This window comes from Mustela nivalis, assembly GCF_964662115.1.
Source record: "Mustela nivalis genome assembly, chromosome: 17".
NCBI lineage: Eukaryota > Metazoa > Chordata > Mammalia > Carnivora > Mustelidae > Mustela > Mustela nivalis.
The window spans coordinates 40,257,282-40,269,085 of record NC_139036.1 but is presented as its reverse complement, the minus strand read 5'-3'; the positions used below and the strand labels follow the sequence as shown (position 1 = coordinate 40,269,085).

The 11,804-nt window shown below is 56.1% G+C and overlaps 2 protein-coding genes across 4 annotated transcripts in view; both read left to right on the top strand.

Moving 5' to 3' along the window:
- ARL5C (ARF like GTPase 5C) lies at positions 1-6,771 on the top strand. 3 transcript variants are annotated; one of them, XM_082704996.1, is made up of 6 exons: positions 1-106; positions 2,461-2,521; positions 3,495-3,642; positions 4,382-4,465; positions 4,968-5,119; positions 5,944-6,771. In XM_082704996.1, exons 2-6 carry the CDS (start codon positions 2,475-2,477, stop codon positions 5,990-5,992), a joined length of 480 nt encoding a protein of 159 aa, XP_082561122.1. In that variant the 5' UTR covers positions 1-106; positions 2,461-2,474; the 3' UTR covers positions 5,993-6,771. The 3 variants fall into 3 exon arrangements, with proteins under 3 accessions (XP_082561122.1, XP_082561123.1, XP_082561121.1); XM_082704997.1 differs by having other exon boundaries at positions 19-642; XM_082704995.1 differs by lacking the exon at positions 1-106 and adding an exon at positions 1,596-1,861.
- Positions 6,772-10,187: 3,416 nt separating this feature from the next.
- Positions 10,188-11,804, top strand: part of PLXDC1 (plexin domain containing 1) — a 55,785-nt gene continuing 54,168 nt past the window's right edge. Inside the window, exon 1 of the mRNA XM_082704941.1 lies at positions 10,188-10,391. Coding sequence (XP_082561067.1) covers positions 10,316-10,391 — 76 coding nt within the window. The 5' untranslated portion in view covers positions 10,188-10,315. The remainder of the gene's footprint in view (positions 10,392-11,804) is intronic.

The following is an 11,804-nucleotide window of genomic DNA, read 5'->3' as shown; positions in this document are numbered from 1 at the left end:
CCTCTGGACCCCCATTCTACTGCACCCAGCGTTCCTTCTTTCCTGGGGTTGAAATGGGCTCTGATAGTTAATTCTCCTTCCCTCTAACTCCAACCAAGCGGTTGAGGTAAGAATTCCTTATTTAGCTGACTGTTTTTCCTCTGCTCTCTCCATAGACTTCCCAGCCTTCTTCATGCCTCTTCAACTTGTGCTCATACTTCTTTAATGCTTGAAACACCATCTCTCAGGCTCTAGCATAACTCATTGTACTTCACTCCAGTAGCAACACGGTCCCAGGCACTGGACCAGGTCGGGAGTGGTGGTGGTGGGGGAGAACAAAGATGAGCAAGACCCGAACCCCCACCCTCTTGGCCTCAGGGCTGATTGGCGGAAACAGGCCAGTCTCCAGTGTTAGGGTAGCCCCATTTGTCTGGAGAACCAGGCCAGGGCTTGGGAAGTTGGTGGTTTCTATGGCAGGCGGCTAAAGGCTTTTAAGAATCCACCTTTCTGAGAAGGTGAAAGACATTCAGGTGGAGGAAACACAAAAGCAAAAGCATGACGCAAGGAGCTGGGCATGTGTGGGCAAGGACCAGTGGACGCAGAAGATGGGCGATTACCTGCAAAGGCAGGTGAGGGCTGTTCATGGAGACTTGTGAATATCAGGTGAGGTGGCTTATCTAAATCCAGTGGGCACTAGGGACTCACTGAAGGTTTATGAGCTGTGGAGTGCCAGGCTCTGGGCTGGGCTTTTTGTCGGTGAAGAGGGCTGTGCTGAGTCAGGGGGAGGGAGACAATCAGAGGTTTTCCCCTAGTGGAGGGGAGCACTAATGCGCTGCGGGAGGACCATGGCAGTGTGGGAGCAGAGGGAGTTGATTCTCCTGTGTGATAATCTGACCTCTCCTAACTGTCCCCTCAGCCTGAGGTGGGTTTGCCTTCCCACTTCTCTTTTTGTTTTCTGGTTTTTCCCAGTTTAAGCAAAGAAGGAAATTCACAACTAAAAGAGTCTCCTTGTCCTTTTCTCACCTCCAGCACTGCTCTCTTTGGCTCGGGCTCTCTCCTGCTGGCTCTTGGCATCTGGTACCCCTCTGTAGGGTCTCTGGCTGCAAGATCTCTCTTTTTGCTCTGTCCCTATCCTCAGATGTCCACCCCCCAGATCTGGCAGCTGTGCCTGAGCAGTGGTTTGCCAGTGAATTGTAGAAGCCGTAGGGATTTACTCCTAGAAGCTAGAAGTTGCCTATCACCAAGGGACCTCCAAAAGGGAGGGAGACCCCGCCCTTCCCTAAGGGAACTCACTTTGAGTGGGTCTGCAAGGGCCCTAGTGAAATCTCTAGTGAAACCGCTGGAGATCCAACTAGGGCTGGAATATTCTCCCAGCAGAGAGGATCAGTGATGCCTCTGCTCCACACAGCCGGCAGGTGCAGAACGGAGGGTTTTGCTTCAGTCTGGTGCCCAGACATGACAATGGGAGAAGGGACAGCTGGGACCTGGTAGTGGGCTGGGCCTCCTTGATGCAGTCAGGGAGCAGGTCACCCAGAGAACCTCTAGAGTTTCCTCAGGGCAAAGGGGAGGAGGGATGTGGAGTCCGGACCCCATTTTCCTTGCACCTCCAAGGCTCTAGACAAGTAGCCTGTTCGCTGTCGTTGTGACATTCATAGCACCCGTGAGGGGCCAGTGTCCCAGGGGATTCCCGGGTCCCGCAGGTGACTCGTCGGGCTTCCGTGACCTCACAGGCAAAACTCGCTCGGCCCTCCCCGGGGGCGGGGTTCTAAGCACCCTGGCTCGACCCGGGCCCCCGAAGGTCGCTGAGTCTTGCCCCTCCCTAGCCGGGGACGCGCCATGGGACAACTGATCGCCAAGTTGATGGGCGTCTTCGGGAACCAGGGTAAAGGGCGCATAGCTCATTCAAGCGACTGCTTTGATTCGGCTCCCACCCGGGGCTCCCCGAATCCGGGGTCGGGGCGGATGCGCTGGGGGACCTCGGGCTCCGAAGATCCTGCGTGGGCGCTCCTTGCAAGCTCCGGGGCCCCCTTCCATAGCCCCTTCCCGCCTCCTCCCCTCCTGCTCCTCGCGGGTGGCGCGCTTCGGTGCACACCGGGGCGCAGGGCTCCGCGAGCCTCTGTCCTCCTGGCTAAAAGGGGCCGCGGGCTGCGATCGTGGCTCTTTCTCCAGACCCCTTCTCTTGGCAAGCCCAGGGCGCCCCGGACCTTTCGGACAACCGCCTTTCAGGAAATGTGGAGCGAGGAAGGCTCAGCAATCATTTCCACTGTCCGGGAGTGCCGCTTGTGTCGGGGTCGGGGAGGAAACATGTCCTGTTGGGTTTTGGTCGGGGAAGCAGAAATGGTACAGTGAGCAGAGGTCTCCCAGCTCGCTGGAAACACTCGTCTCCTTCTTGGGAACCCCGGTGGGGCATCAAGTACCCTTGGTTACTGAGTTTGGCCCTGACCCTGCCCTTCCTCCCCGCCCCCCTCCCCATGCCTCCAGAGCACAAGGTTATCATGGTGGGACTGGACAACGCGGGAAAGACCACCATTCTCTACCAGTTGTAAGTGACTCTCGGGTGGAAAGAGGTGGGGGTTGGCTCTTTCCTCCAGACTGACAGACATTTGGACCAATCACCCTTCCCTGGGTTCCCAGGTTTTCCAGTAGCCAGGAGGAGTGATCGTGGGGGGAAGTTATGTGATCTTCCCGGCATGGTGACCCTTCAGTTCTGTGGCCGCTCGCCTGGCATTCGAATCTTGCCCGGTATAGGCGACCCCAATGGTCCCCACCATCTCCACCCCTTACCCCTACCAAACTTGGTTGCAGGCCAGAGGCTGTCAGAAACTGACTTCCTGCCTCCCTGCTCTTCGCTCCCCCTAGCGGTGGGTCTCACCTTTTAACTCCTGCACCCCACCTTTCCCTCTTTCTCCCCTTCTTCAAACCCAAAGGGGAGGGCCAGTTTTGAGTCAGGTTGAGCTCCGTAGCTCCCCATCTAGAAGGGTCTGGCACGTGTGCTGAGTAATTATCCATCGGAGCTCTTCCCAATATCCACTCTGTGGATGGCATCTCTCCCCCTTTGGAACCTCCAGAGTATTTACTCAGGAAAATTTTCTCCTGAAAAAGAAATACCCGCAAATGTTTATCTTAAACCAGAAGAAAAGAGAGCATCGAACATTACAAGCACGCAGAGTGAAAACTAAGTTTCCCAATCAACCCAGACTCCCAGATCTCCCAGAGATGCCCCCTACATATAAAAATGTGTGTGTTCTCTCTGCATTTTAACAAAACTCCCAGGTGATCCAGCTGCATATTGCTGTTTGAGGACACGGCTCTAATATGACTCCCATATCTGGGGTCCGCGCCAGGACAAGGCTCAGTTTCACTCCCGCCTGCACTCCCCTGTGACCAGAGGCTTGGCCACCCTGGGCCGAGTTGTTCTGAGTTAGATCTAGCCTTACTCGGGAACCGAGGGCTGGGGGACCCAGAGCGGGGAGCAGAATGGGCTGAGCTCTTGCTGGTCTCTTCTCCCTCCCCAGCCTGATGAATGAGGTGGTCCACACATCTCCCACCATCGGTAGCAACGTGGAGGAGATCGTTCTGCGGAAGACTCACTTCCTCGTATGGGACATAGGGGGGCAAGAGGCTCTCCGCTCCACCTGGAGTGCATACTACTCCAACACCGAGGTGAGTGGCATGCTGGGGCAGGAGGGGCCTGGAACGCTGCTTGCTGTGTGACTTGAGCCTGTCACTTCCCCTCTCTGAGCCTTCGTTACCCGAACCTGTGAGGTGGAGATTGTAATAATGATTACCCCAATGGCTGTGAAAATTAAAACAAAACAAAACAAAACAAAACCGCTAACACATGTGTTTCAAATCCTTAATGCAGCAGTGTTTTGTTAAAATTTGTGAATACCTCTTGGCAGCTTTGCTTGCTGGCAGCTTTCTGTGTGATGCCCTGTGTGGCGTAGGCCCTTGGTCTCCAAGGGCCTTCCTTTCTCACTCTGGCACCCGTGGATTGAGTGGTTTGCTTCCCAGAGTGAGACCGAGTACGAATTCCAGCACCACCACTCACCAGCTGTGTGTTCTAGGGCAAGATCTGCCCTCTCGCTGAGCTCATCTCATTTGTAAATGGTGCTAAGCCTGGTCCAGGGGCACAGGGCTGTGCTGGGACCCGAATGCTGACCCCAACGCCCACGGCATAGCATCGTTTCTGGCACGCAATCCGAGTCGTGCTGTGTTCCCCCACCGTGTGGATAGAAAAGGGAATGAAAACGGGACTTGAGGGCAGTGAGAGCTTGAGACCAGACCAGTTCTCTGTGGGGCTAACATCAGGGCGGTGTAGAGGCGGGTCGGGAGCACAGTGGGCGGGAGACACGGTCCTGCCGGAAAAGCCCACGACTCACCACTGCCCTCTGCTGGCCAGTTCGTCATCCTCGTGATTGACAGCACGGACCGGGACCGGCTGCTGACCACTCGCGAGGAGCTATATAAGATGCTGGCCCACGAGGTAAGGCTCCCGAGGTTGGGAGAGGGCCCCGGGGAGACTAGCTGTGGGACCTCAGCCTACTCACTCAGCCTCTCTGAGCTTTGTTCCTGAGTCCCCCGTGTCTGAGAGCCGCTACCCCAGCTCCCAGAAGAAGGGCCCTAATGCCCTCAGCACAACCGATCGCAGAAGCCAGAGCTACTGATCCAGGTCGTGACCCCCTTCTCACTCACTGTGGGACTTTCTCCCCTCAGACAAGTCACTTCACTTCTCTCAGTTTTTCCAAATACAAAATGGGGAGGATCACCAAATTTCTGCTTTATGGGACTGTTGTAAGGATCACAGAGCTGGCAGGCAGGCAATCTGCAACGTGTCAGTGTCTGCGAGTGTGGTTGCCCCACGTCGGGTACCATGGGGCATGGGCTTCTCCTGCAGGGACAGCAGGGGGCTAGGGAGGACTTAGGGAGCAGGGGGATGGGAAGCTAGGCCCTGGCAGGCTGACGGGGCTGGGCTCCTCTGTCTACAGGCTCTGCGAGATGCTTCCGTCCTAATCTTTGCCAACAAGCAGGATATGAAGAACTCCATGACCACCTTGGAAATCTCTCAGTTCCTCACTCTGACCGCCATCAAAGACCACCCGTGGCATATCCAGGGCTGCTGTGCCCTCACCGGGGAAGGGTTAGTGGCTCCCCACCTGGACGTCCAGGGTCTGGCCCAGTCAATGAACAGCTGACCATCAGAACCTTCTCCTGTTTCTCCCCTGTCAGAATCTGGCTCATAGGTGCACACCCAGGACGATTATACTGACTCTCAGGGTTTCTGTAGAGAGTAAACGGTGTCATTCATTCAACATCTATTGAGCACTGATTCTGGGCCAGGCACTTTTCTAGGCACCAGGGAAACAGCATCGAAGAAAACACAAAACCCCTCCCCTGTTAAGGCATACATTCTGGTGGGAGGGAACCGACAATAAACAATAAAATTAAGAAAAAGCTACAGTAAGTTAAAAGTGGCAAGTGTTTGGAAAAGATCAAGTGGGAAAGAGAGATTGAAAGTATGTGGGCAAATGTTGCAAAGGCTGTGAGGGACACATAGAAAGGGGCTCTCATCAGTCTTGGAAAGTTCTCTTTCCTCTTTCTCGAGTGGGATCGCAGCAGGCTAGGAACCCAGGTGTCTGGAGGCTGGAGGGAGGTCGGTCCAAGGAACCACGCATTTCTGGTAGTGTCCTTGCCATTCCCTCCTCCAATCCACATCCATCTCCTCTGCTAGACTCTAGGCCCCGGAGGGCATGTCTGTGTTTTCACTAGTAACCCCGGCCCCTAGCCCAGGACCTGATGTGCAGTGGGTACTCAATCCATTTATACTTGTTGATGGAGAGAAGGGATTTAACTTTGGTTGTTACATCTAATCCATCGGCTCTGGGTTGGGGCTGGCAACTTGGAGGCCGTCATCCTCATGGGATATACTGATCCCTGGGATATACTCTTCCATCTTCCCTGCAGGCTGCCCGCGGGGCTCCAGTGGATGCAGTCTCGGGCCACTGCCAACTGATGTCCTGACCTGAGGCCGACCAGAAACTCTGGGGGGTTTTGCTTGGACTGTTTGGGTGGAAAACGCAAGTGATGATTATTTTCTGCGGTTCTCTGATGGGAGCTGGGTCAGCTAAGGACAGTGAGATTGCCGAAGTCAACCCGACCTAATCCCTCCACCAAAGGGCTAGACTGCCTGCCCTGACCTGCTGCAGACAGGACAGCAGAAGAGCTGCCCTTCGCCCTGGGGAAGCAGGTGTCTTTGGAGGCACAGGCAAGTCATTAGATGTGTTGAGGGACTGGGAAGCGGAGCCCCGTCCCCTCAGCCTGCAACCTCTTTGAGGGGAAAAAAATGGGGGATAAAGTAGGAGACCCCTGGAAATGCTCTTTATTTCCTAGAACCCCACCTCCTATCCCTCGATTCTCACCCCAGTTTTCTGGCCCCTTTGCCATCTTTGAGCAAAGGAGATTCCAGAAAGGCAAAGAGGGCAGGCGCAGGGGAAGGAGGACAGAGCCAAAAACTGGTGGGAAGGGAGAGGTGGAAGGACGGGACATCCCAGACGGGGACAGTCCCTCGCACTGCGGGGAGTTCCACTCCTCCCATGCCTTTCCCTTCCCTCTGAGATGCTGGCTTGGACCACAGCTTTTGAGTTAAGCCATCCCATCCAGTCCTTCCAGTATGAATCCCACGCCTCCCAGATGTCTCCAATTCCTCCACCGTGCCTATCTTGGCTGTCTTTTGTAGTGATTTTTTAGTTGTTTTAGAATTTTTATAAAAGAGTAATAAATGCTGTTGAAGACCGCTCACTTCTTATTTATGCTACCTGTGCTTCAAACTGGCTTTTGTTTTTTGTACGAGGCATCAGCTCTGTGGAAATCCTCCTGGGAAATGGAGGGGGTACTGCTCAAGGGTACTGCCCAAGGGTCCACTGGGCTAGGGAGACTGGCTGGTTCTTTGGTCCTGGGCTCTCCCACCCTCTGCCACGTAACTGACTCCTGGCTTGCTGGGACTGGGAGCTTTGGCTCTACCTGGATCTAGAGGTGGGCGGGGCTTGATGCTGACTCCGGGAGGAGGGGAGGAGGGGCCCTTGGGGATTGGAGAAGCCCAGGAGTCCTCTGGAGGTAGAGCTGGAGACAGGATGGAAACCCAGGCTGTCCATCTGAACACAGGGAGCCCTGCTTTTACGCCATAAGACCTGAGATGGTTCTGGAGTCCATGGATTTCTCTCCTTCCCAAGTCAGCACTGGACATCTTGGGGACAGTCTGGACACAATTATAGAAGGTCCAGGAGTCCTTAATCCTGTGGTTTCCTGAGGTGTAATGGTGGGAAAAGACTCAGCAATTCTAGCTATCCCCATTTAGCCCACAACCTGTTCTTTTCATGAAGTTACTTTGACACAGTTGTCGGATCAAAACAATTTAATATTCTCCTTATACTACAGAAACCTATTCCAGGAAAGCGTAACTGGCACGGTGGGGGTATAGCTCAGTGGTAGAGCATTTGACTGCAGATCAAGAGGTCCCCGGTTCAAATCCGGGTGCCCCCTCTCCAGCCCAGGTTTTTTGGTGTTTTCTTAACCAGTAGTCCATCTCTCAAAGTGCCCTGGCAGGGGAGAGGGGATGCGAGATGCGATGTCGGGGCCTGCCACCCTGTTTTGCAGGCAGGCGACAATGGAGTGTTGGCCCGGCAGATCCGTGCGCCCAGCCCGCGCGTGCGTCTATGGGTGGGAAGCAGTGAGAGGGCGAGAAGCTGCTGGTTAACCCTAGGTGGACAGCCCAGACTGCGCACTCCCGAAGTGCTAGGGCGGAGGCCGGCGCACTATCAGGGAGGCATGGCCAGCGACCCCAACGGCTCTGCCCGGGGAGAGAGTCCCAGGACCTAAGGTCCTGGCTTGGGCTGGGGAAAGGAGACCCAGAGAACGCTGTCTGAGCGTGCAGGACGGAGAGAGGGGAGCCAAGATGCAATAAAGGGGCTCCGACAGGGCAAAACAGGGGGACCTCGGCGCAGGGAATGTCCCCGAAACCAGGGATCTCGAAGGATCTCGAGGGATCTCCCTTCCCATTTCCAGACTCCATTTTGCTTACACCATTCAGTAGAAATTTTAAGCTCAGAGCTTCGGGAAACAAGGTCTGCGTTCAGGCGAGTAATCTTTTGAGATTATATTTGTTTCCAACTTTTGTAAACATTGGACACGACTTCTTTTCACGAACTCATCACAGCGCCTGCGCAGTCATAGGACTAAGAGGTTACTGCGCCCAAACGTCAGCAGAGGGGGTATAGCTCAGTGGTAGAGCATTTGACTGCAGATCAAGAGGTCCCCGGTTCAAATCCGGGTGCCCCCTGCCTACCTGTTTTCACAGGGCCATGTCTCCAAGTCTTTTTCTCCCTTCATTTTATGTTGACATTGCCTTCGCCATCTTTTGAGCAGACGACGATTGGTGCAAGAAAGACGCGAGACAGTGCAAGAAGCGAGAATTCTCAAGCGATGGATCATAAAATGTGGTCCCCGGACTAGCACCACCACCTGGGAATGTGTTAGAAATGCAGATTCTCGACTTCTTCCCGGAACTATTGAATGAGAAACCTGAGGATGGCGCTCAGAAATTTGTATTTTTAATAAGCCCTCCAGGTGATTCTGATGGGTGCGCAAGTTCCAGAAGCTTACATTTAAAAAAATGTACACGTCTCTTGCTTGGGATTATTTCCAAGCTGCTGTTTTCAATCCGAGCCTTTAAAGAGACCGTGTAAAACAGACCGCGGCTCCCCACTTGACCGCTAGAGGGCAGCAAGAAGCCGCAGCTGAAAGCGGCGGCCTATTCCTGTTTAAGAGTCGGGATTTGAGTTAGACAACAAGAAGAACTTACAGTCAGGCCTTACCTTGTCCTACCGTAAATGATTAGCGTTTAGGGCTGGAGGAGGTCGTTTCTGGGACCCTGCATCCAGAGGAAGGAGGAACTGGGATTCTGAGAGATTAGGGGGCTTTGGTTCTTGTTTCCCTTCTCAGTTTCTGTCTTTGGCCTCAGTGTCAGGGAACACTCCCCCTTCCAGCCCACACTTCTTCTGTTCACGTGCGTATCCTTCTTCCTGGGGAATTCCCTCAAGAGCTCTCCGTGTCCATCCCCTACCTGTCCGTGACTGTCCAGTCCCTAGGCCCCAGCCCCGTGAGAAACCAGGTGCCCCTCATCCCTCATCCTCCCACCCCCGAGTGCTCCAGCTCCTTGCCACCGCACGAAGTAGGTCAGGGGAGGGAATCAGCACCTTCGTGTCCTGACCTGATTCCCTGCCGTCTATTAAATCTCCTAAATTGTGGGTATTTTTATTCTGTCCTGAAAGAAAAGGGGAAAAAAAAAAAAAGGTGATCTATTCCCCAGAGTCTGTCATAAGGTGGTGGCAGGTGGGGTGAGATGTCTTCGTGCTGGGGGGAGGAGGGGTAGACTGGCTTTGAGGACTGACTGGGACCCTGAACAGGCCTGGGGTCCCCAGAGAGAAAGGTGGCCTCGGTTAACTTCTGGGGTTAAGGGGAGGTCCGGGCTGCCCTCTACCACGGTGTCCACCAGGCTGATGGGAAAGACGGTGCTAGGAACTGGGGGCGGAGGGCGGCGGTGATGGGGAAAAGGGAGAGGAGCCCCGGGGAGGGGAGTGGCATTCAGGCCTCTGTTGGCGAGAGAAGCTGGGGCGGGGGTGGTCTGTGCTGCAAGGGGAGATTCCTGGGGTGGGGATGGGCATCAGAAACCCACAGAACTCTGAACAACAGCCCAGAAAGTCGGAAAGCCTGGTAGAGCTGGAGGAGGGCGTGCGTATGGCAGGAGTGCACCGCCCGAGGAAAGGGGCGCCTGTCCCTTCCTGGGGTGTGCACACACACACACACACACACACACCCCATCCACGGTCTTGTCTCAGCGGCTTTCCGCGGGGAGGTGGGGGTGAGGAGGGGAGGGGAGGCAGGAGCTAAGGTGCGGGGTGGGGGGCCGCTTCTCCCAGCCCAGGGTCCCCCGCCCTGTCCCCTACTCCGCCCCCAGCCACCCCCCACCAATTCCGCGGTGGGAGCGCTCCGGGAGGGCTGGGAGGACCGGGGAAGACTCTGGGAGCGCTCGGGAGGCGCCGCGCCCCCCCCCCGCCCCGCCCCCTCCCCGTCCGCGCTCCGGGAGGCCGCGGCTCTGCTCGCTCGCCGCCGGCCCGCGCCCGCGCCTCTCCCGCCGCCCCGCCGGGCCCCGCGCTCCGCCACCTCCTCGCCGCCCACCCCTCGGCGCGCCAGCCCCCGGGACTGCGCCGCCTGAGCCCGGCCCCTCCCTTGTTCGGGGCCGCGGCCCGCAGCCGGCCGGGGGCGGGTCCTGGCACCCACCATGCGGGCAGAGCTCTGGCTCCTGGTGCTGGTGTTCAGGGAGGCTGCCCGGGCGCTGCGCCCCCCGCCCGGAGCAGGTAGGACTGGCCGGAGTCGGTCGGGGTGGGCAGGGGGCGGGGAGGGAGCAGGCAGGCGGGCGTGGGCAAGGCCAAGTACCCACCGGCCAGCGTTGTCGGGTGGGTGGGGGGACTGTCCGCGGAGGGCCAGGAACCTTTCAGGTTGTGAAAGGTGGACAGGGACCCACTTTCTTAAACACATCGGGTGTGTGAATGAGGGTGGAGGCATCAGACACTGATGCCCCTCGCCTCTCCTTCCCTCCTGGAAGGACACCAGAGGGACCCCAGTAGAGGGGGCTACATAAGGCAATGGGCTCTGGCCCCAAAGAGGACGGTAGGGGAGTCATAGGGACCCCTCGTCACACTGAGGGAGGCTGAATTCCGATGAGACGGAGAGTCTGGGGTGCCTCCTGCCCCAGCTTTGCCATCTTCTCTTCCCACCCCCCAGGTCCCACCCCAGCCCCAAGCTGACCTGGGTTAGGTCTGAATCCATTTCACATTTGGGGGCTGGGTGGGAGCAGCCAGAGGGATGGTGGAGACCCAGCATCTCTCCTAGAGGAAGCTCTGTAGCAGTCTGTCCCACCGCCTTCCTCCCCCTGTTTGGAGCCTGGAGAACCCTCTGGGGCTTGGGAAGAAGCAACTTGCTGCTCCCCCATTCCCCAGTCTCCAGAACCCTCCTGTCACTCCTGCTCTTTTGTCCTGGTGGCCTTTGGCCATCAGCTGCTCTGGCTCTGGATGGGAGTGAGCAGGGGGCTCCTCTTGGCACACTCCTCTTCCCTACACTAGTGCTCCACAGTCATCTCTCCCACCTGGAAGTCCTTTCTGAGGTCTACCTTGAGTCTCTTGTATTACTTAAAACAAAACAAAACAAAACAGTGTTCAGCATGCAATTTTATATTACCTTCCTATCTCCTCAGGCACCCAGACTTCTCTGGGGTTGGGAGGTGGGTAATTTGCAGTCTAGCCTCTTGACAGCAAGAATTGAGGAGATAGAACTTTATGCCTTGGGGACATAGGTGTCCCTTAAATGGGATGGAACAGGGTCATGGGCTTGTCCTGGGAGATGCTGTAGCTGGGCTGCTGTGTCTCTGGGGTGTGCTAGCCCCAGGCACAGCATCTGTGACTGTGTTCTTGACTTCAACGGACTTGTGTGTAGAAGAGACAGGCCTGGGTCCCTGTGGAGAAGGAGGGTGAGGAAGGATGATGGTGGTGGAAATGCAGGCAGAGAGCAGTGGAAGTTGGTGTGGCAAAAGGCCGGTGATACAGAAGCACCAGTTTTCAGGGAGACCACACAGAGAAGGGCCCGAGACTTGGCTTCTTGTCCCCACATCTCACTTGCTGTGTGACCTTGAGCAAGTTACTTTCCTTCTCTGGGCCTATTTCGCCACTTCTAAAGTGGCGAAAGCAAAATCTTTGATTCTTGGTGGGTTTATG

Coding starts and splice junctions, on each gene's coding strand:
- ARL5C (XM_082704995.1), top strand. CDS start 1,816: ATGGGACAACTGATCGCCAAGTTGATGGGCGTCTTCGGGAACCAGG. Junction 1,862..2,460: donor GGGCGTCTTCGGGAACCAGG/GTAAAGGGCGCA, acceptor CCATGCCTCCAG/AGCACAAGGTTATCATGGTG. Junction 4,466..4,967: donor ATAAGATGCTGGCCCACGAG/GTAAGGCTCCCG, acceptor CTCTGTCTACAG/GCTCTGCGAGATGCTTCCGT.